Source organism: Haemorhous mexicanus, chromosome 3, assembly GCF_027477595.1.
Source record: "Haemorhous mexicanus isolate bHaeMex1 chromosome 3, bHaeMex1.pri, whole genome shotgun sequence".
Lineage (NCBI taxonomy): Eukaryota > Metazoa > Chordata > Aves > Passeriformes > Fringillidae > Haemorhous > Haemorhous mexicanus.
The window spans coordinates 106393795-106416983 of NC_082343.1; the positions used below are offsets into that span (position 1 = coordinate 106393795).

The following is a 23189-nucleotide window of genomic DNA, read 5'->3' on the forward strand; positions in this document are numbered from 1 at the left end:
TATAAAAGTCAGAGAAGGGATATTCATGCCCTCAGCAATATCAACAACTCCCCTTGGCCAAGATGACAAACAAATGCTAATATATGTCAGAAAACCACAAGATTTTTTAAGTGATGTGAGGTTATACTGTTGTAGCACACAAGTAAAACAAGTGCTTTTAGGACACATAAAGGTAAACCTACTATATGATCCAAAACTTTAAATGAGGTATTTCTCAACCTGTTTATGTTGTCACTAAATACAGGGAGTCCCAAATCTTACTGTACCAAATTTTTTATTATTTCAAACAAACTTCTGTACAAAAACATCAAAGCAGGCCAAGAAATCCCATGACTTCACAAACAGCACATGACAACTCACAGAATGCTTTAAGGTTTACATTTTTATTATACAAGTGACAAATAGTTTTTCTCTGGGCTACTTAAAGATAAGACTTCATTGTTTGACAAAAAATTGCAGGTAAGCATATATTAACTTCAGTTACCAAAGCTCAACAGAATGGCCTGTCATCCACCTAATTTACCTAACTGGAAGTGACTATGAACAAAGCAGGATTTTCCCTAACACACATTTTTAAATGCCCCCCCATTAAAAATGGAGCCTGTAAACAGTGGATTTACTACTGTGAAAAAAGTGTGGTCATTGCTTTCAGAAAAAGAAAAAGATCTAATGTGAGTGAGTTCTAACTCTCTCCCCAACAACATCATAGCAACCGGCTGCTGCACCTGCAGGGGTGTGACATGAATGCTGGAGCTGTGGTGCTGTCCAGCATCAGGACGTGCATGACACTGGCACCTGTGGGTTCTGATCAGGTCTGAGAAACCTGACAGGGGTTGCTCTGCTCAGAAATAAGCTCTCAAGTGAATCCCTACTCCAGAGAACTTGACATAAATACTGTTTAAGGACTGAGTTCAATGACACAGTTTGTCACAGTGCAGCCGAGTTCCAGCAGACCAAATGCATCTTCAAAGTCTTAAGGTAATGTTTTTAGAAGAGATGTGCATGAAAATTCCAGTGAAAGCACACAAACCCTGATTTATCTATATGGAGATAAGCAAATACAAATCTGAATCTGTGCACAAGCACTGGAGTTTCCACACATACATGCAAGCAAAGTACACAAAATCAAACACATTTTCTGAACGTGACCTCTGCAAGAATATGTACAGCAACTGCAGACCACCCAGTAGACACACATAACAGAGCATGAGCACTTTGCTGCTTTTGGCAAAGTATTTCTATTCCATTAACTGGAAAATTTACCAGAAAGTAAGAACAAACAACTCAGCAAGGAACTTAACTGCTTGAAGTATCAATCACATCTTAAAAGCCAGTGAAGAGCAGTCAGCTGATAAATATTTCTGTGTTGACTCTGAGTCATCTAATGAATAATACTACCAGGAACTTAATGGAGCTCCTAAGAAAAGATCAGCTCCTAATTATAAACCATCCCTAGTCTGATGCAGCCGATATGACACCAGGGAAATTTGCTACAGAAGAGTGTATTAGTTTAGATCAGCCAAAAAATTACTGGCCAGAGCTGTCTGGTAGTTAATGTTCACTGTGATTTATTTACACTGACAAACCTTTTCCGGTTAAGTCAAGGCATTAGTATTTTCCCTTTCCTTTCTAAATCTAATAAAATTATACAGAGTTTTCAAAATCTAGCAATGATCTTTAAGCATATTTTCTGTTTATTTATACTGCACCTGAAAAAAGGATATTAATTTCCTCAGTTGATGAAAGGTACGGGTTATACTTAATTAAAAAGGTAAAATTACCTGTTTGAAATTTTTGGATGCCAGACAGCACATAATCCATAAAATTAGGTGGATCTCCACTTATTACAGGAAAGACAATGCATTTTATGAGTGATGAACATTCAGATATTCTCCTATTCATACTAGTTTGACAAGATCCTAAAACTGACCAAAAAACTGTGCCCATGTTCTTCAAAACATATCAAATTAATTTTGCTTTCTCTTATATTAACTTTTTTCTTCTTTAAAATTCCTTTTCTGTGGTACCTTTGACATTTCAGTTTGATTTCCATTTTGTCTTCACTACTACTTCTCTGATAGAGAAGGTGTTTAAGGATTAAAATGCACAGATAAACTGTCTTAACTGAAGCATCTAAGTAAAAAAGTATTTTAAAAGTCAAAAGATAAAGGCTAGAATAAAAACTTAGGTTGCACTATGTAAAGTCAGTCAGGTTATGAACAGATTCATATATTTTAGCAATGTGAAGAAAATGGTTATGTAAATACACACAAGTATTAACATCAAACTGTATTAAATTATGTAAACATACACATCTTCTGTGATCAATACAAACATCTGCTTGTCTGTGGATACTACTGCAGCATAGCTCGAATTTGTTTTGAAGTAGATTCATCATTCAGGTGTTTTGTAGTGAACCTAGAAATTACAAGTTAAAACAATAATTTATAAAATGAACAGAGATAGGAAAAGTCTGAACACTTGAGCATGTTTTTGAAATCACCACAGTACAGTTACACAAAGGAGGAATTTACATGTTCTTCTACTGATCACTGGAATTTAACTGGCAAGAATCTGGTGCTCTTTATCTTCTAAATACCCCATGCAATAAATTATTCCCTGTTAAAAGGTGGAGAACTGTGGCTAAATCCTGCTTGGTATCTGTCTATGACATTGTCATAATCTTGGGTCAAAATTATCTCTCATTTTTAGTAGTTAAAAGCCTCAAAAGAAGCAAAATCATGAAAAGACATAAAAAATATGGTAAATACTAAAATCACTTAGGAATCTATACTGAATTTTGGCATAATCTATGACTTTAAGCAGTTTTCTTAACTATTCTTAGAGGAATGAAGAGCTTTAGTGTGTTTTTTTCCATTTAAACCCAAGCATTCTCCAATGTTTATGCTAATAGGGAGACTGATTATAACATAAGCTTGAAACACATTTGATACCTGTAGATTTAACTCCACATCAACTTTAATTCAAAAGACATGATAAGCAAATGTGGAAGTGCAGCTCTCCCTCTATCCAAGCATTCAACAGCTAGAGAACTCAAAAAAGCTCTGAAAAACTTGGGTTTGACAACAACATTCTCAGCTTCAGAGAAGTGTCAGACCCCTCTGTGTCTTCCTTCCCAAGACAGCACCATGAACAGGACTGGGATTTAGGATGCTGTTTTCTTGAAGCTGAATAATTTAGGAAGATTACAATAAAAAAAAAAGAAATCTTACTGAGATGGAAAGAGAGAAGGGAAGTACTTAGGGCTTGAGAAATAGAAATCTGACACTTCATTTCTAAAATGTTCTAGATTCTGGGGGATTTTATATAGTGAATCTTGGCTAGGATATACAGTTTAAAATATTAACATTTATTGTTTATTCAAGTGAAATGAAATGGGAGGAAATTAATATTAAAAAAACCTAGGTGATGAAGAAGAAACATGAGAGGATAATTTTATTAAATCAATGTTCTAAAGCAAAGAATCTCAACTATAAAGAGTTTGGGAGAAAAACAAAGAGAAATTTTCTAAGGCTGAATCTCACATACCTGAGAGCATTCAGAAGTCCTTCCACAGAGTCAGGTGGTTGTTCCTTTAAAACTTTTATGCATCCCTTCATCTGGGAACAGAAGCATGCCACTATTGAACAATAATATATGAATTGCACTAGCTGAAAACAAGGAAAAAATTCACCATATACAGGCAGGTTTCTTTTCTTACTGAGTGTTAATGCTGCTTTACATGACACAAAAGCATTACAACTTATTAAAAATTATCTCAAACTTAAAAACTTAACTAAGTTAAAACTCAACAAAGTTAAAAACTTAAACATCTACTTTAATAAGTGTTTGTAGAGAGTGAATTATGTGTAGAGTGTCTATATTTTAACCTACACACTGTTTCTTCAATTCCAAGTAAAAATTATAAAAATCAAAATTATCTGATACAAGCTGATAAAAAGAGATTTTGGGAGTTCCCTGTCATTGCTGTTACGAACTCTAAGAAGAGATGTTTCAACTTTGACTTTTATTTTTATGCTTGCATACAAGGAAGTAATTTTCAGTATTCAGTTTTTAGTTGTAAACCTAACCAGTGACAACTTATTATTTGTTTCATAACTAGTGGTTAAAAGTTTAATCTAATTTAATCATGGTGATGATTTTAACACCACACTGAATGAACATCTTTGTGGAGACTGTAAAAACAGGCTGAAACTCTGTCCAAATTTACAAAAGGGGAAATGAGGCAGAGAAAGCAGGAGTAGAACTCTTTTGACCCATTGTACAGACTCCATAGCTAGTCAATAGAGAGAAACAAGGAATTTTTCTGACCTTTTCAGAATATATCTTCCCCAGTAGTACTTTTTTCTTCCCACTGTTATGAAGACATCGAATCTAGCTATTCAGAAATTAGCCTAGATTAATTCCATCTTATTCAAAATGACAGATAAAGACACAGCTGAGTCAAGATTTGAATGCTTTAGTTTTCCAAGTCACATTGGAGTGCTAAATCTACCTGTAGAAATTTCTTTGCAGCTGAAGAGCACCTCTGCCTTATTAAGGAAGCAGATGATGAAACACTTAATTTAAGTCAGGGTCCCTTTATGTGCCAGCAAAAATCAGTCAGAAAATGTAGCTCAGCATCCCAGACAGGGAGCAGCCCAACAAACACTGCTCATTGCTCAGCTGGCTCATTTCTACCTGGAAAGTGGAAGTAGCTTTGGAAATAACAGATCAGATGAGATTCTCAGGCTAGCACAATGTGTTTCGAAGTGACACAGTTATTTTAACTAAATTAGAGAAGCTCAAGTCTATGTGCACATCACCCAGTACAGGTTTACATGCCTCAGCAAATCTGATCTGACCAGACCAAGTCAAAGGAGATAAAAATTCAAACAATTATTTTTCATTTCTGTTAGGATCAGAATACCTAAAACAAGTAGGATAACGTTGGGGTTTAGGATTCTTCCTTTTGTTTCTTTCTCTCACTGAATATTTCTCCCATACGTGTTGCTAGGAGACAATAATGACCGGGTACTCCAGAGAGAAAAAAGGAGTTGCCACCGCTCAGTGGAAGAGAGCAGCTGCCTCCTCTCTCTTTTACCTGGGGGTTTCTCTGGGAAGGGCAGAGACACCACGAGAATTGGGCTGGGAAAAAGGGGTTGGGTGCAGCTCCCAGCTCTCCTGTGCTTGGCATTCTGAGGGGAGAGAGGCTGCAGTCACTGTGGGGAGAATTCATCACCATTGCAGGGTTCCATCTCCTGCTGCATTTCTTCTACTGCGAGCGGAGCTCTGCTCCTAAGAGCAGCCCTTGCACTGGGACCTTATTAACACCCCACCTTATTAATGCCTCACCTAGGCAAACAAAGGACTCATCCCCATTTGCTGGGGTGCCTCAGGGCAAACCCCAGGATGCCAAGCCCGCCTTTCCCCTGCTCTGCTCACTGCTGCTCACCTGCTCAGGCTGTGGCTGCCCTGTCTCGGCCCCTCCATTCCTCTTCCATGACTCCAGTTTTTCGGCTGCACTGTAGCCCCGCACCCCCTGCCTGTCAGGACGCCTGAGGTTCCAGCTACAGAGTTTCTCATACAACTCCACCCTCCACCACCCGGGGACTTGTGCTCCTTCCTGCCATTCCAGCTTGCTGCTCCCGAGGAGCCGCTGGGGCAGTGGGATCAGCTGCCCCCGGGTCTTTGTTCCATCCTGCCTTTGTTCCATCCCGCCATAACCGCGTGCTCCCCGAGCCCGCGCCACAGCGCCCCCTGCAGCCGCGGGGGAATCACCGCACCTGCCCTGCCTGCCAGGAGCCAGCAGCGCCCCTGCCGGCCATACCTGAACTGCACCCAAGGGGTGAGAGCAGGAAAATTGTTGGGTTTTCTGGGGTTTTTTCTTTTGCTTGCTTTTGCTGCCATTGTTGTTGTTTGCTTGCCTTGTTATACACATACATACTAGTAAAGAACTGTTATTCCTTCCCCCGTATCTTTGCCTTGCACTTAATTTCAAAGTTATAATAATTCAAAGGGAGGAGGTCACATTTTCCATTCCAAGGGAGGTTCCCACCTTCCTTGGCAGAGACCTCTCTTTCAAACCAAGACAGATGTCTAAGCTAGGAGACTGTCATTAATAGCTTAAAGTAAAACCTCCAGTCTTGAAAGAGTAAGGAAAGGGTAATATACTCCACTGTCCCTGAATTTCTCTTGAAATGGCTTGAATGGCTGAAGTGAATAGTTTGGAGAAAATAATTGTTTACCACAGTAAAACAAACTCATCATCTGAAACATTAGCAGATTTTTTGAATTACCAAAAAACCACGGAGCTAATTACGCAAACCAAGATTTGGAACCAGGTACTCATTTTTTTAAACTGAGTTGTGCATCTCCTGACTCCCATTTACACCTACCTAACTTTCCTGCACAATGATAGGGCTTTAAGATAAATGTGAGAAACAAAGTACACACAATGTACATTTGGTCCTATCAGAATTTCATTTGTGTTGCCTCTGTAGGCAAGAGACTGAATCAGCATTCAAGAAATCTGCATTCAAGTCCCTGGCTCTCTCTATGTGTTTCAAGACCTTGAGCAGATCTGTTCACCTCTGTGACAAAATCTTTCCCTCTGTAGAGAGTCAAAGAGGAGATATGACAGAATTCTTCTATATGCAGATGCAAAATGCTAAGGAAGACTGAGTGTCATGGAGGGCAATAATATATGGTTTTTTTCTTCTCTTTTTAGAAGTCTCTCTTGTGAAGCTAAAGACTTGGCATCTTTTTCATTATTAACAGCTTATTTCTGCTAAAAGAAGTGATTTGTGAGATTCACGTTTGTAAAAACATGTAGAAAAGACAAGAGTACTCTTTTCATATGTGCTTGTAATTTCTCAAATGAAAAAAATAAGACTGATTTCTCTGTGACTGGCCATGTCAAGGATAAAACTGAAGGGTCATTATCAACATTACAACAGTAACATTTCAGTTCTGTTACTTCAGATCTCAGACAAAGCAGAGACAACATTGAATATCTACTTATTTACAAGAGGACTACTGCCAAAGATGAGCATTTCAGCATCGATATATGACATGATTTAATAAAATTATGACCACAGAACATATTCCAGGCTAGGTGTAATATGAAATTATTTTAGCCTAACTAAATAGTTGGCAAAAAAGCAGAGGTATCTAAGAAAAATTATTATCTGTGTCTGGAAGAAAATAAAAAGGAAAAAAGCTGGTCCTTATTTTATTTTCAAACAAACTGGTGTATTAAAGAGCACAGTTGAAGACAAATTCTAAATTGCCATTCAAAAGTAATTAAAACTATTTCTACCGAGCCATAAACTTGTGCTGAAAAAGAGCTGCAGACTAGTACTTTCAAACCTACAGAGTATTAAAGAAAGGCTTCTCTTACATCAATCTTTGATGTCTTTGAGAAAGCTCCAACAGGGTGAACGTGATCGTACAGGATAATAACTCCCACCATTACTCGCATGCAGAACATAAGGGTCTCTTCACTGGTGAATCTACTCCTGTACTCTCTGGAAGACAAAACAAAAGAAATAAACATTCTAGACCTTTTACTAGACAATTTTAAAAACTATACTGGAAGTGCATGAAATCTGAACCAAAAGTATATTTTAGGGGTGCAGGTGCACATTAGTAAGACTCTGAATATCAGTGAATTCTGCAAGCCTGTGCCAATTTACAAGAATGGTTAGAGAGTAGATAGATAGTAGTAAACCTCTTGTCATACCCATGCACAGCTGAGATCCTCAAAATGTATGTGGTGATGGCTTCATAGAAAACTTAATGAAATATAATGGAGATTGATCTGAAACACTTCAGTTTAATCTCAGAAACACCACATGCCAGGACCTCAAAGGAAAGCCACTGTTTTTGCTTAAATTTCTACTTTGGAATAGTCCAGTGGGACCCAAGTTCAATAGTTGGGAAGTTCAGGGCTTCACCAAGATGGAATGCAACAGTCACGCTCTCTCTCTCTCTGTGTATTGTAGTAACCTCTCAGTCTACAATAACTTCAAATTTTATCCTTCCACCGCATTGTAACATGAACAGACTTAAAGGTGACAGAAATTTTGATGTGAAAATGCTTGATTATCCCACAACTGGAATTAGATATCACATAATCTTCTAAACAACTCACAACTTTTTCCTCTACTTTTGCCAAAAAAAAGAGCTGACTCGTAAGGCTACTTTTCAATTACCACTTCTATGATGTCTCAGGATTGTCAGATGAGTCCTACCCCTACAGACACTCCTCCAGAATTTTCATGAACAAGCACAAACCTCAGGAATTCTACCCTTTACATGGCTCCATGAACAAATGATTCATAAGCAGAAAGACTACCTTGACTCTATCTTATATGTGTTTTCCAGTCGAAGAGACATCTAACCTAAAATACACTCCACTAAATGCATAGCAAAATAAAGAACCCTACTGGCTATTACTGCCTACTTAAGCTGATATGAACACAATTGTACAGCTGAATACATTTATATGAATGGAAATGCATGCAGCTGATTTTTTTCATATCTAGAATAAGATGGCTGCATCCAAATAAAGATCCACTTAAATGATCCTTGAAATAGCCTCTGTGTACTTGCTAAAGTACTGCCTGGAAGAGCCAAAATCTTGCCCTCTGTGTGCTAATAATTGAGCAACATGGGCAAGAAGGAGGCCTTTTGCCCTGGTTAGACAAGACACAGCCACTGAAGCCTGCGAGTGGGTAAGAAAGATTACTACACTGTATTTTAACCTTTTGTGAAATGCAGGCTGACCATGTAAGCTCTCCCCAACAGAACTCAACACTGACTCATGAAAGATACCATAAGGTGGTAAGAACTGAAGGCGAGGCTTTCTAACACCAGGTTATGCTTTTTATGCAAAAGAAGTAACAACTTAAGGCAAAGATATAGGAATTCACTTGGAAAAAAATGTGTTATCCCAGGTGGCTAATTAAAATAGAAGTTCTATCATACAAACCCCCCAAGATTTAAGATAAAACTTACGGCGTTTCCAACATGACTTTACATACACTGGCCATAGTACTTAGACAGTCCGTTGTATTTTCAATTGGTAACGTTTTGTTCTGGAAGGGTAAGAAAAAGGCAGTGTTCAGTAAACTATCTTGTAAAATTAAAATCAAGAATGTCTGTGTTAGACCTTTCTCCCCCTTTACATACTTCTGATACAAAATGTGTTGTTGCATTACTGAGGGTTTTCAGCATTGGTGTGGCCTCTGCATAGAACAGGGACATCCTATTGGCCATTTCATTGTTCACTTCATTCTCAATGTCTAGCTGATAAAAACAGGAGAAAAAATAGTCAATAAAGCTCTTTAAATCTTGCCAGCAGAAAGAAAAAGATGCAGTACATGTTCATGTCAGAAAACAGATTGTTACTTGAATAGTCCTCTCTAATCACTTCATCCAGACTGCTGATTAACTCTCAGTGTGAAGGAAAGAACATGACAGCTACTAAATCAAAAGCAAAAACTTTACCAAAAATGGCATAAACACATCCTGATAAATATATACCTCACTGTGTGCAGCACATCAGAGTTTATTTACTTACGTGCATGTTGTTTATTCTGTTGCGACTTATTGTCCGCCTGTAATAACTGAAGTCATTCTGAATTGCTGGGTTTCTCATCTTCCAGGAAGAGAAACAGGAAATAATCAGTTTTGGTTCAAAATACACAGCAACAATCAACATATAATGAAAGACTTTATTAACCTTAAGTTCATCAAAACGAAGAGTAAAATGTAAGATTTCTGCAAACTCTTTTGCTAGAGCCTGTTCCCGTTCCAGGTGCTGAGTTGGAGTGTAGGGAGGGCATGTCAAGGATTCCAGTAAACTCTGCAGGGCTTTCTCTGAATAGAAATCAGAAGCACAAACTGTAGTCAGTCCACACAAAGTTTTAACTACGTATCTAAAAATACTGCATTTGAAGGAAAGAAACCCTCCAAACATGCCGAGCCCTAAACATGTTTTTTCTTACTATTCTGAAGTGAGAAGCATTAATTAAAGACACCTGCCTCTTCAGGCTCTGCTTTTTCCTCTCCATTTTGTATCACTGAATTATTTTCCATTTTTGTCACCCTTTATCTGGGATCCTTATCAAAAATTCTAGAGGAGGCATTTTTCTTGCATTCAAATATTCAACACTTTCATTCTCCTCAATTAGCCATCAGCTCAGTATAGAGATTATTCTGGCATCTCTGTTACTAAAAGTGAACTCTTAGGCACTGACAGCAATATAAATCAGCTTCTGTGCCTGTAATTACTAGCATAAGTCAAAAAGTGAAAGACATAGTTAGAGGATGTTGTAGAAGAAACCCCTTGCACTAGGAGCCTTCTCACTTCATACATATTATTTTCATTACAGAGTGCTAATTCAAAGAGTAATTACATCACCTCCTGTGTTTGTTGGGATGACAAAGTCAGTGTACAACACATTCAACTTTGGATTTTTACCCTGTGAGAGAGTTTATTGATACACTTTCCCCATTATCTCTGCTTTTAAGAAGTCTCAAAAAATGTCTGGCTTATATTCCTTTCAAAGCTCCACGGGATCCAAATTACAAAAAATAAATTGCATTGGTCCAATATGGACCAGAGAAGGGCAGAAACATGGCAGGAAATAGAGAAAACCAGTGTAGTTTTATCATGTTTTTTGCTTGTATGCTATTTAGGTAATATACACAAACTAACAAAATATGAAATTAGGATTAAAGAGACGCCTTGATAAATGCAATTGCAATTAAATGTCCATTGATATCAAAGAGAAATAATATTACCTCTAAAAGTCTTCAAAAAAGTTTGTGGAAAGACAAAACTTCCACTTTCATTATCTATAAAAAAACCCTATAAAACAGAGGTACTAAAACAGGGCTCACCTAATCTGAGTGAAAACTCATAAAAGCGCTTTAGCCTTACAACCAGGGGACAGACTGAATTCCATGCTTTTTCTTGCAGCTGGATATCATTGGGATTTTGTATTGCCTGAAATGAAAATATTACTGTAAAGACCTGTGATAAATAAATAACAAGCAGGAGGTGGTTTGGAATTTTCCTACATTATTTTAAAAAGTATTGTAAAACACAGAAGAATTCTGAGAAATGACATTGCATAGGATTCAAAAAATACCATGTTTTTCACCTTCCCTCTCCCCCTGTAATGTACTGTTTCAAAATCATTCATTACAGTGAACCAATGACACATAGAAATACGTTCTAGCATATTCTTTTGGGAGCAAACTATTGTAAAAGCATCAAGTAAAACCTTTTGTGTAACTACTGGTTGCAAAAGTAGCCTCTTTTTTTCAGGTTTTAATGCTTTTGAAAACTTCAACATGTTGAGGTTTTTAAGTAACCAACACCTCACACTAAGAGTATCTACAAATCTGATGCAGGAGAAGTTTTGGTCACTTGAGAAAAATTCTAAGTTACAGTTCAGAAGTGTACTTCAGGACCGGTTTCAGAGAATAAGAGGCCTCTAAAGTGGATGTGAAGTTATAATTTACTGAGGTTCCTTATTCCACTTACAGAACAGAACAACTACTATCTGTATCATGTATTTCTGACACCTGAGTATTACTTCTTCCATGTCCTCAAATTTAACTTCTGCCATGAGATACATGAAACAAGGTATATGATATGGCGTTTCTTGAAGTGAAAAATAGTAACTGATTACTAACAGAAAACCAGAAAGAAGTTCCAACAGCTATCAATTAATGATTTCAAGCTAGAGCTTTATACTGAATGTTGCACATAATCTGGTAGGTATTTTATAAATAAATTTTAAGGAGATTTTCACTTCAGTTCATAGAATGTGCTTGGATAGAGAACAGAAGCAAGGAACACATTGAGTTTTGCCTGATTTTGCTTCTAAAGAACTGTCATTAACAAACATACATCTCTAATTTCTTGTCCAGCTCCTTTGTAAGCCTGAAGGTCTGCAAGCATGCTTTCTGAGTCCTGTAAAACTGCACTGATCTGATTCCAGACCTCCCTTTCTCCATCCGTGGGCTGTGCATCTAAGAAAGAGAAAAGCAAAATGCACAAAGTCAAAAGGAAGCTGCTGTACAAATGGCAAGATTACTCAGTTCTACTTAACAATACCATATGCAGCTTGAGTATGTGTAACTCCATTCTGATGTAGTTTTTTTCCAAATATACAATTATACAGCCATTCTGCTAACATCCAAGCTTCTGCTTTTTATAGCAAGGAAGGAAGAACAGTACAGTTTTTGTATGCTCTGGCTCATAATGCCTCTTCTCATAATGCAGCATTTTAAAGAGCAGCAGTATCATAAAGCAATGTTATTAGAAAATAGGATAATGCATCAGTTCCTCTCTTTCATGAGCTCCATGGCTCAATTACAAAGAATTGCTCACTTTTCTTGCAGCTTGGGGATAAAATCAGGCCTTTCAATGGATGGAGCAGTGGGATATTGCTCCACTTTGACTTTCCTCCAGGCTTCCTCAACCAGGGTAATTTATTTCTCCTTTTGTAAAACAGATACAGTACTATTAAAAATAAATTTTTTCTTATGTATGTCAGGGATCATTCCTGCCACTAAAATAAATCCAGCTCTGCCAGTTATCAGTATCACACTCAGGGTGTGAGTGACCTGTAGACCTTTACTGTTGAGAGAAATGACATTTGAAAGTAGATCAATTTTCCTATTCAAATCTCTTCCTATGGGATTTATACAGCAGTGTGACACCAGGGAGTGATGTTATACCCAGAACACTGACACATTAGACAAGGTAGAGATCTTCTGTCTTCTTTTGCTTTAAAAGATAAAGATGACAGGCACTGACCAAAGACTGGATGACCTACATATGGGATTGCAGTCTATATGTGAAGGAACAATGAGATCTCTATGGAGACCCAACTATTTCTTCCCTTAGATTTGTATTAGTTTGTAAAGATAGAATGTTAATTTTTATGAAAGGAAAAAAATCACCTTGAAGTTGGATCTTAGAACTTAAAGACTATTTGTTTGAATTAAAAGCAGTGAGGTAAATTCAGTTCAAAACTCACCAACTAGGATGAGCTACTGTATTCATGTCTACATTAACAGACAAGAAATATTAAAACACTTATTCTATTTTGTTGTCTCACTCTCTTTAAGAAAACTGACAGTTTTCTACCCATGTATCAGTATGGGATTAATTTACCCAGTCCCCCTTAGAAACAAATGAACTGGTTCACACTGGAGTATATGGAAAACAGGCATTCTCTCCATGATGTTTCAGGTTAGGATAATTTGTTTAAATGTATGAAGTTACCTATAGATCTTGCACAAACAGGATACAAACGTAAATGAGATTTACATGTCTTTAGCTTCAAATCAACTCATACTTAATAACCCTTCCCATATTCCTATGGTACCATGAGTTCCGTGAGTCTGGGCACATAATACTGATAGGACTTTCCTTTTGTTCTGGAAGTTTTACTTTCTCTTATTTAAAAAGTGAAAATAAATATAAACTGGGCTTACTTAGCTGGGTGTTATAGTCAAAATATTTCATGTAACTAAAAAAATTCCACTATTCTTCAAAAAGTGAAGGAAAGGAGCACCGAAGAGAAAAACTCCCCACAGGAAAATCCCATCTGGGACATGGCTGTTGAACTGACCCATCAGTCACTTTAAATTTACAGTGTTTCAGACTGGTTCTTTCCTCAAGCTGCAAGAAATCTCAGGAACACACCGTAAGGGGTCTGCCATCTTGTGATAAAGGAGCAAAACAGAAAACTCTTCTGACTTTAACGAGGAAAGCAGTGATCCTGAGAAACAGTTGCACACCATACAACAACAGAGCAGGGGAAGGTGAGAGTCACATAAAAATCAGTATCTATATTTTATTAGTTAAGATAATGAAAATAACATTTCAGTGAATACGAACACAAAAGAGAATAAATAACTTGTTAGTGCAGTTCATTAATGTCAAATTTGCATGTGCAGGTAACCTGAAGCATCTTGTTTAACCTTGTTGGTTAACAAGGTACTTCTATGTTAATTTTTACAATTTATTTGCTTTAAAAGTACTAGTGCTTAAGGGGGATGCAAATGCTATAGACTGCCCAGCACTTTGGGACTTCAAAAAGGCCTTTAGTAACATCCTTTATTTTAAGTCTTTTTCAAAAGTTCCCAATTCATCTTTTGGAAGTTTGTGGAAGGAAGAATATTTGAAACTCATTGAGCTTTCTGTAGTATCCCAGCACCTGGAGATAGAGTAGGAGCAAGAGCCAGGTAGGTGTGTGGAAGAGGAAAAGAAAGGGCAGGGAGAGGAAGAGGGCTGCAAAGGCTCCAGAGCAGCAGATTTAGCTTGCACTTGCAGAAGCAGTTCATATTTATGTTGGAAGTATTTAGCTTAAAAAGAAAGGTAGGGAGGATGATTCAGGCTTCTTCTTTTTTAAAAAAGCATGCATTTACTTATGAAATAGAAGTTATGCAAACAGATGTTCTGATAAGACCATGGCCATTTTTCAAAAGGGATTTTACAAGAAGATCCTGCCAAAAATGGTCAGCAAAAAAAACTGAAATGGATCACTTTGAAAACAATTTCATCTTACTGTCAACAACAATAATAACAACAGCAGCAACAACTAAAAGGAATTGAGACTTCTTCATGACAGATTTTGACTTGTAGAACTGGTTTGCAATTTCAACAAAACCAAAGCTTGTTTTTCTGCTCTGAATTAAACAATGCCAGCCCTGAACCATGGTGTGGAATCACAGGTTGGCCGTGCTCACCTCTTATCCCCACAGTGCCAGAGAACCAGCATGAGCTTCAGAAACCTGAGCCCATTTATAAATGAAACCACTTCCATTGGCCAACCCATGTGAAAGCAAGCCCCCTCAGTAACAAGTTACCATAATGGCCAGACTCACTGCATTTCAAGGCTGAGTTTTTAGAATGCTCATGATTAGCAATCAGAGCATTCTATCTTTAATAAGACAAAACAGAAAACCCTTTACCTCCCTTTGGACAAATGTTTGTAATGTGAACCCTAAACCAAACAACTACATGAATCCTGTATCAAATTAATGCAAGAGTCAGATGAGGCCTGAATCTCCCATATACAGATTCTACCAGCAAAATTTGAAAATTTTAGATCTGGAAAGAAATACACTTCCAGTGGCTCCATCAGAATTAACCAAGACATGATAATTCATCCATTCCAATGAACACATGCTCTTTTTCACATTTACACATGGCCTATACCATGTTTTGGATGGAACTTCAGACTTCACAAAGAACAAGAGGAAACCTGGACCCAATGCTGTTCATTTGTGGATGCATTAAGAATTTCAGATGAATGCTGGGGGGGCATGAAAACGGGGTCATGATTAATTTTTTAGCAAAATACCTGTCATTTTTTTCAGAAAACCCTCCTAACAGAGTTAGTTAGGGTTAGTTATCTACCTCATCCTTCACCAAAGGTGCATTAGAAACAAACATAGAAACTTCTAGATAGGTAAAACATTAGTATTCATAGGATAAGACTAAATATAGAAAGGATGTGATGCCTTTATCAATACCAAATGAAGTACAAAAATACCTCAGTAATCAATTTTAATGAAGAAAGAACAGTACTATGAAGAGTACTAACAACAGGACTACAAGAAGCACTTGCAACTCACACACCCTTTCTGAATCCGAAATGCAGAACAACAGCTGAGAACTTCATTCTACCCTCAGGTGGTTAAGAAGATTCCCACTGAGGCTGGTTAGTTCTTCCATTTCAGTGAATGTAGAATCATATTTTTCATAAAAATACCATGCTCTTCTGGCCTCCTCAGCATAGCAAAAGAAAGTGAGTTCAACAAAAGCTTTCATGGGCTCTGCTTTCAGCTTTTCTTGTCATGCCCACTGCTGAACATGGCAAATAATTCCTCAGTCAGCTAGAGAGCAGTATACATATTTAACTGCATCATGCTAAAGCCCTATTTCAGATCTGTCACCATGACAATGATTTTTTCCAGGCCAATCTGGGACAAAATTAAAAGAAAAGCTCAGAAATGAGCAAAGGCATTATAATTACAGTGAGTAATGCACTTTAGGAGGGTTCCAGAACCTGCTACACTCCATACATTAATGAATCCCCAGTGTTGGATAGAAACAGTACCCTATCCAGGCTACACAGGATTTTCTCATTTCATTCTCTCTAAACTAGCTAGAATAAAGTGAAGCTCACAAAATTGTTAATACTGGCTCCAGGCAGGGTACTGTGCCAGGGAGATCAGTGCCCAGCTTCAGCTCTGTGGTGGATGGGGGATGGACACACAGCACCTCTCTGACTGAGCTGCAGTTTCTGCCTCAGGGCACTCCACAGCTCGGGAATTGAGTGCAACCTCCCACAGGCTGGACCCAGATTATATCCTCAGCCTTGCTGCCTGTGCAACAAGAGTATTAATTAATAGCCTATTATGTGAAAAGTGGGCAGTTGCTCTGCTGCCAGACACATTCTAATAATAGACCCTTTTAATAGTACATGAATAATAACTGAAAATTTCATTAATCTTTCTGGGGATGTGGGGGAATCCTAGAAAATAAGATTCTTGGAAGGGATGAGAGAGATTTAACTAGGCTCAAATGAAATCCACCTAGCTAACAAAAAAAAAAAAAAAAAAAAAAAAAAAAAAAAAAAAAAAAAGCCTGCTCACATTAGAAACATCTTTTGAGAAGTATTTGAGGAGAGGATGGGACTGAAGGTGTCACTTAAGGACATCTTCGAATAATCTATAAGCCTTACTCTTTTAGATTCAATTTAAATTGTTGCCTCAACTTTCAAATTATTTCCAAGAATTCCTGTAGAATTATTTGTTTACTTTGCCTGAAAAAGGCAGCAGTGATTTGACAATAGATTTTCTGCAAAAAAGAGCAATTTTAAGATGGTACAGAAAGAGCTCAAATACCTAGAATTAATTTATCTGCAACTAATTTAAATAAAGTCAACATAGAAAGTACAAAACAGTTCTTGAACTGACAAAACTAACAAATCCATTTCAAGAAAATTTGATGTGAAATTCTGAAAGTTACAAACTCTCAAGACTTGCCACTCTCATGACTTGCCAGGCACTCACTTTTCCTAACACTATTTTCAAGCTGAGCACTAAGAAGGAATTAAAGTAAAGTAAATGATATATAATCAAACTAAGAGGTAGTAGCTTGATTTAAAATACTCCCATCAGGATCCAAGTGTAAAAAGCAAAATGGTGCACTTTCTAATAAGGATTAAATTATTTTTCTCTGTTTAAACCTTTCAGTAGACCTTAAAAAAGAGTAATTCGGCTGAATGCATTAAGTCTGCAATACCCCTTTAAAGAAAAGGCCTTTCCACCTGCATGGAGAATGCTGTTCTCCACACAGACCCAGCATACCTGCCCAACTCTAAAATGAGTACTGGGGAGCAAACAGAACTGCTTTTGCTATACAGCATTAACTGAAATTAATGCTGGATTCAAGTTTTTTCAAGTATGACCATGGAGTTACAAAACTTGATTTTCTTGTATTGAAGAATAATGTTAGGTGTCAAAAAGAATTGCAACTGACAATGTGGACACCTGCATGAAAGTAGGGGAAAAGAGGCGATTGTAAAACTGGTTTAGTTTTTTTTGGTTTTGTTTGGTGTTTTTTTTTGTTTTGTTTTTTTTTTTTTTTTTTTTTTTTTTTTTTTGTTTTTTGTTTTGTTTGTAGCCAGCTAATGAAAAAGCCCACAGAGACTAAAAAGCAAGATGCTGATGCAAATAATGAATACAGTAAACACATCAGCTCAGCACGTGTCATCCTCTGAATGGCCAACTGTAGTGACCACGTTCACCCATGAGCTCTAACTGACAGCTCAGGCCACAGAAAGCCACATGTCCAGCAAACCCACACCAGACTCAGACCCATGTCCACTCACTCAGAGTGTCCTTTCCCACTGTACAACAGCCAGTTACAGGAGACCAAAGCACAAATCCACAGCCCTTTTTTTTAATTACATCTCTTTGTGCCAATACAGATTTTGTGCCACTAAAAACCTCTGGGACTGTATTTCGAGAGAAAAACTTTTAAACTTTCACTTACAAGCATTTAATTCTCTAGAATTTGGAGATGACAGTTTTGTTCCTCTCCAGGTAGGTGTGCCAGACTAGTGTGCCCTAACCACTGGCACCTCCTGTGGGAGAGGGTACTTCATTCAGTTCTTTGTCACATGCTTTTGGAACGAAAAACAACCTTCACTGCCAAGGCAACAAATTTGGTATTTCCTCCTCACCACCACCTCTACCAAGGCTCCCCACTGCCAGAGCACCTTTTTCCTGCCAAGCCTGCAGCCTGGGTCAGGAACACTTTCTTGCCAACAAGGACACAATGGGGCTGATTAAACCTGTAAGCTCAGAGCAGCTGAAAGCTTTTGCAATAGCTTGGCAGAGCCACAGAGCACTGCCAAGGCCCTCAAAAGCTTGGTAGAAAAAAATTAAGTGGTGGTTTGGATAGAGGTTTGACATCCTGGGATGACAGCAAAGATTTCAAATGATATAGACAGAGAAGAAGGGATAGGGCTCCTCCTAAACCCAAACTAACCAATTAACCTTTTTTTCATATTTTAAAACTAATCTTTCATAATGAGGTAATTAAGCTCTAGATGAGAAGATTAAGGTATGTGCACAGTTCAAGTCATACATTCTAGCTCTCATCTAAGAATGCATGTTTGAACAATTTCATCAGATTTAAATATGTATTTAAATGACTTTTTGAAGCAGTGCTTCTGAATGTACACAGACATACATGCTCATAACATGCCAGTTACTTATTTCAGAAAATAATTCAGGATTAAATGATTAATGAACAAAACTATTTCAAGATGATAAAATATGTGTCTAATCACCTGAAATGCTCTTTTAAACCATGCTACAAGAGGAAAGCATTTTTAAAACACTAGATTTTCTCAAAATTTTTTGTTTGGCTTATTTTTTTTTTAGAACAGAGGTATTAAGAGACAAAATGTCACACACTGTTCCTGTTCCAAATAAAGCGTATTTCATGTATGTGGTGAAGACAAAGTAAACTCATATGAAAGGATTTGGTGACAGTGTCTAGAAGTAGATGCAGGGAAACTGTAGTCAGCAGAAGTGAAAACAGCTTTGGATCAAATAGAGATGTGACAAGAGAACTGGAATGGGAAACACTGTTCTGCAACTGATAACCATGCCTGATAACTGATAACCATTTAGAGAGATGCAATCAAACACATACACTGACCATTTCACTACTTTTTAGAAACTATAAACCTAGCTAAATCATCACTGAAGCAAGCAAAAATAGTTCCACCTCCACTGCTTTTTTTTTCCATCTTTTTTTTCCCCAGCTTTTTATTTCCACATATATTTCCATTCAAGAAAGAATCATCATTTTTTTAAGTCTGATTTGTTAAAGAAAGCTGAGGTTGAGTTCATTCATATGTAAGTTTAACAATGGCTCATAAATGTTTTGAATTTAATTCAAGATAGGATTTTACTTTCATATCTGCCTCTCTGCCCTTTTCTCTGCTCAGAATGAAGTAATTTTGTATGGTTTTATAAATATCATAAAGTAATATTCTACTGAAATGTAATTTGATTTGTTTGCAAATCCCTTTTGAATTGCTTTATGATGCATAAGCACATGCAGTTTATTAGGAAATAATAAGCAAAGAAGGCAAGCCAGGCAAGAAGCTTTGCTCACTTTCAAAGTCAAGGAAAAAATTTGGCCCCTGATCAAGCTCTGTGCAAGTGAGAACTTTTAAAAGATTTCCCATTTGGCTCCTGAAAAATAGAAAAGGAAGAGAAAAGGAGTCCTGAGTGAACAAATTATTTTAGAGACAAGGACTTGGACAGATTGGTTGTGCTGGAAAATACACACTGTAAGCAATCCGATTTTAAGGTTTCTCCTCAGTTTGCTGCTAAGTCAAGGAAAAGATTTTCTCATCGTCTTGTAATTGTTTGAACTTACTTTCAAAATCCAGGAAAAAATGTGGATAGTTTTCAATTTCCCTGGTAAGGACCTTAAGAAGATTACCCATCCCAGCAAACCTAGTAAATGCAACAAAATCATAAACAGTTATACATGTAAACTCAAAATGCTACAGCTAAGAGCTTGACACAGTCTGCATCATAAATTCAACATTTTGGCAAGTTCTGGACCATGAGAAACATTTTGATGGTCAATTCTGTGACATTTATGCAGGAAGAGGAAGACCTCAGATAAACACAGAAATAATTCTATTCAACAAATTGGAATTTAAACATCAGGATAACATCCTAGTGTATAAACAGATATTTATGAACTTATTCACTTAGCAAGAGAAATAAACTCAGAGCTATATCTCTATTTGTTAATTTTCTAAATTGCTGGACTCCAGATTACTTAATATCATTTCAAATTAAAAACTGACATCTTAACACTTGTCTTAGATCTTCAGCAAAAATCCATGTAATTTTAAGAAAATAACTCACTATAAAGAAAAAAAATCTAGTTGTTTCTAGTCAGTAAGATTTATAAAAAGATGACTACAAAATTCTATCAAAGAGGACAGCTAAAAAGCTTTTTAGCTTTTAAAAGTGTATGCATGCATTTTAAAAAAAGAAAGAGAGTAAAAATGGGAGGTCTGAACCCTATTTTTTATCTGTTATTGCTATCTTTTATTATCTTGGAATTGTTTGCATTTCAAGTTATGAACAACTTCCAAAAGGAAAAGTGACCAGTTCTTAAAAAAGCAAGTCTCTACAGAAGATAAAAAGGAAAGAGATTTGAAAAAAGGGTTTTTTGCCAGTACAGTCCTTAGGAAGGGAAGTTATTTTAACACCGTGTAGAAGAAGAGCTTTCTTGGTCAAACTTAAACTTACTCTCAGAGGACAGAAAAATTAAACCATGAAAAGCACGTATCAGGATAAAGAGATCTGCCTGGAGGGATGTAGAAAAATGTAATTTTAGATTTGAAACACAGATTGAAAACTGATTTTTGCCTCAAAGAGAAATATTCTCATCACTCTAAACCACGGCTCTTGGGGATCACATCTGATGTTCATCTGTGATTCAATTTAACTCTTTTCCCACTTAAGAAATCAGACCACAAAAAATTATTCTAAGCATGTACATGGCTGACACTCCACATAAGGAGACAAAGCTTTTTTCAAGTTTTCCCACATTACAGTAGGAAAAGTATCATCAACCCTAATTTCTATGTGCATATAAAGGATGTATTTCTACATCAGTAAAACCTAGGAAAGTTATGTGAGGCTTGGAGATTTCAAAGCAGCCACAGTCATAACATAAAATGATATAAATTTAATCAATAGTCTGTTCAGAACATGCAGTTTCATGTAAGCAAGGTTATTGTTAAATAAATGGCTTTGTTTTGCATTAAATACTTCTTCAAAGTTTTCTCTCCAGAACAAATCCAGTGAGCAGACTGTCAAGCCCTTCGTAATTAGCAATATCTTGCATATACAAAATTGAAACACAAAGAAACATTTTCCATTATTCATAAAGTTACTTTCATTACATGCAGGAAAAATATTTACACTTTTACTTTCAGAACAAGATCAGCACCTTATATACTGAGTTTGACTTTCTGATTAGCCTACAAAGGGGGAAAACATGCAAACAGAGCAAAATAGATTTTATACAGTGTTAAAACTTATATCTTCAGTAATTTAATATTTTCATCACACTGGTATAATACATTTTATCAACATCAGCTAGGAGAAACATGATAAAGTACACACACATGTTTTCCTTTTCATAACCTTGAAAAAAAAATATTTTATGTAATACTATCACAAAAAATTATTTTATGTAATACTATCACAATCGACATGACTGACTCAGCTTGGATGCTTCACTTTCAACTCTTTTTATGCCATAACTTACCTCATCGCCTTCAATCTTCAGAGAGTACCCAAGCATTTCTTCTGCTGCCAAAGCTTGCACTGCATCCAGAACTGGTTTAGCTGATAGCATGCTTCGAACAGCGAGGAACCCTCTGTGCCAAAAACCTGAGGATACGCTCCCTCATTTGCATTGAGTCGCTTGGGGTCATGTGCCCAAGCTCTGCCTCTGATCCTTCTTAAACAAGTACAGCACATCTCAGCTTGGGAGATTTTTGAGCGTTTTTCCAGAACTTTTGTTACCTTTCCTAGCTTGTTTTTCACTTTATTCCCTCTCCTTCAATTCCTCTGTAGAAACTGATCCAGCTATTCAGGTCCCAAGTATGGAACAGAAGCCTACCACAAACTTATACACACACATGTTCATGCAGGTGGCATTTTCCAATGATCCTGGAGGCTCTGGTTCGACACCACCCATTTTCAAAGCACATCAACCCCAAAAATAGTCATATTCAACATCAACATCCAGAAAAATATGGTTCAGGCAGCTGCTAAACCTGTTTTAATTATTTTTTATATAATTTCTTTATGGTTTCCTAAAAAACAAAACTAAAAGCAACATCTGGTTCCATGAAACTTTCACTTTCAATTGTAATTCATCATTCAACATTAAATTTTAGTTTCAAATTAAAAGGCCAAACATAAAGGAAGTGCTAATAAATGCAAATCTTTGCCTCAAACTGAATTATTTCATTCTGCATAGCCTGCTGCTTCCCAGTACTTGGCTCTTTCAAACTGGCTTTCCTCAAAAACTCTAATAACATATTCCAAACCTCAGGAACTGAAAGTCACCTCTAGGATAATTCTAATGAGATTTCAGAGTAACTAACGGCACACATTCTGAGCAGGTCTATATATATATCCTGTGACTGCAAGAGAAATGCAAATAACAGCTGATGTACAGAAGCAAATCATAAAGGTTTAACGTAGGAACATAAAACTCTATTTCATTAAACCGGAAAGCATTTTATTTTACTTACTGTAAAATCAGTTTAAATGTTGAACTGAGACTCAATGCATATATAAAAACATTGCTGATGCTGCACCACTAAATGCTAGCAGCTTCTCTTTAGTGTTTTAATCCCTTAAAATTCCAACTTGTAACTATGCTGTAAAAACTATGACATGTTGACAACGATGTCTGCATTTTTCCCTACTGTTTTCCAAACCATTAAAGCTTACCCTAAGATATTATGTAAGCATATAGAAAATAGTTTTTAAACTATTGTTGACATTTTAAAGCTCAT

The 23189-nt window shown here is 36.8% G+C and overlaps 1 protein-coding gene across 7 annotated transcripts in view; it reads right to left on the reverse strand.

The window, feature by feature from the left end:
• Window positions 1-257: 257 nt before the first annotated feature.
• Window positions 258-23189, reverse strand: part of CYRIA (CYFIP related Rac1 interactor A) — a 56347-nt gene continuing 33415 nt past the window's right edge. The window contains exons 1-11 of one of the 7 annotated variants that reach the window (XM_059842907.1): window positions 21926-22862; window positions 20006-20085; window positions 11930-12051; window positions 10912-11017; window positions 9749-9885; window positions 9587-9664; window positions 9196-9312; window positions 9022-9101; window positions 7403-7529; window positions 3550-3671; window positions 258-2418 (exon numbers count right to left, since the gene is read on the reverse strand). In XM_059842907.1, coding sequence (XP_059698890.1) covers window positions 2355-2418; window positions 3550-3671; window positions 7403-7529; window positions 9022-9101; window positions 9196-9312; window positions 9587-9664; window positions 9749-9885; window positions 10912-11017; window positions 11930-12051; window positions 20006-20085; window positions 21926-21930 — 1038 coding nt within the window. In that variant the 5' untranslated portion in view covers window positions 21931-22862 and the 3' untranslated portion in view covers window positions 258-2354. Of the gene's footprint in view, window positions 2419-3549; window positions 3672-7402; window positions 7530-9021; window positions 9102-9195; window positions 9313-9586; window positions 9665-9748; window positions 9886-10911; window positions 11018-11929; window positions 12052-19738; window positions 19819-20005; window positions 20086-21925; window positions 22863-23189 lie in introns of those variants that run through there. The other 6 variants (XM_059842910.1, XR_009485974.1, XM_059842911.1 and 3 more) reach the window with 6 other exon arrangements.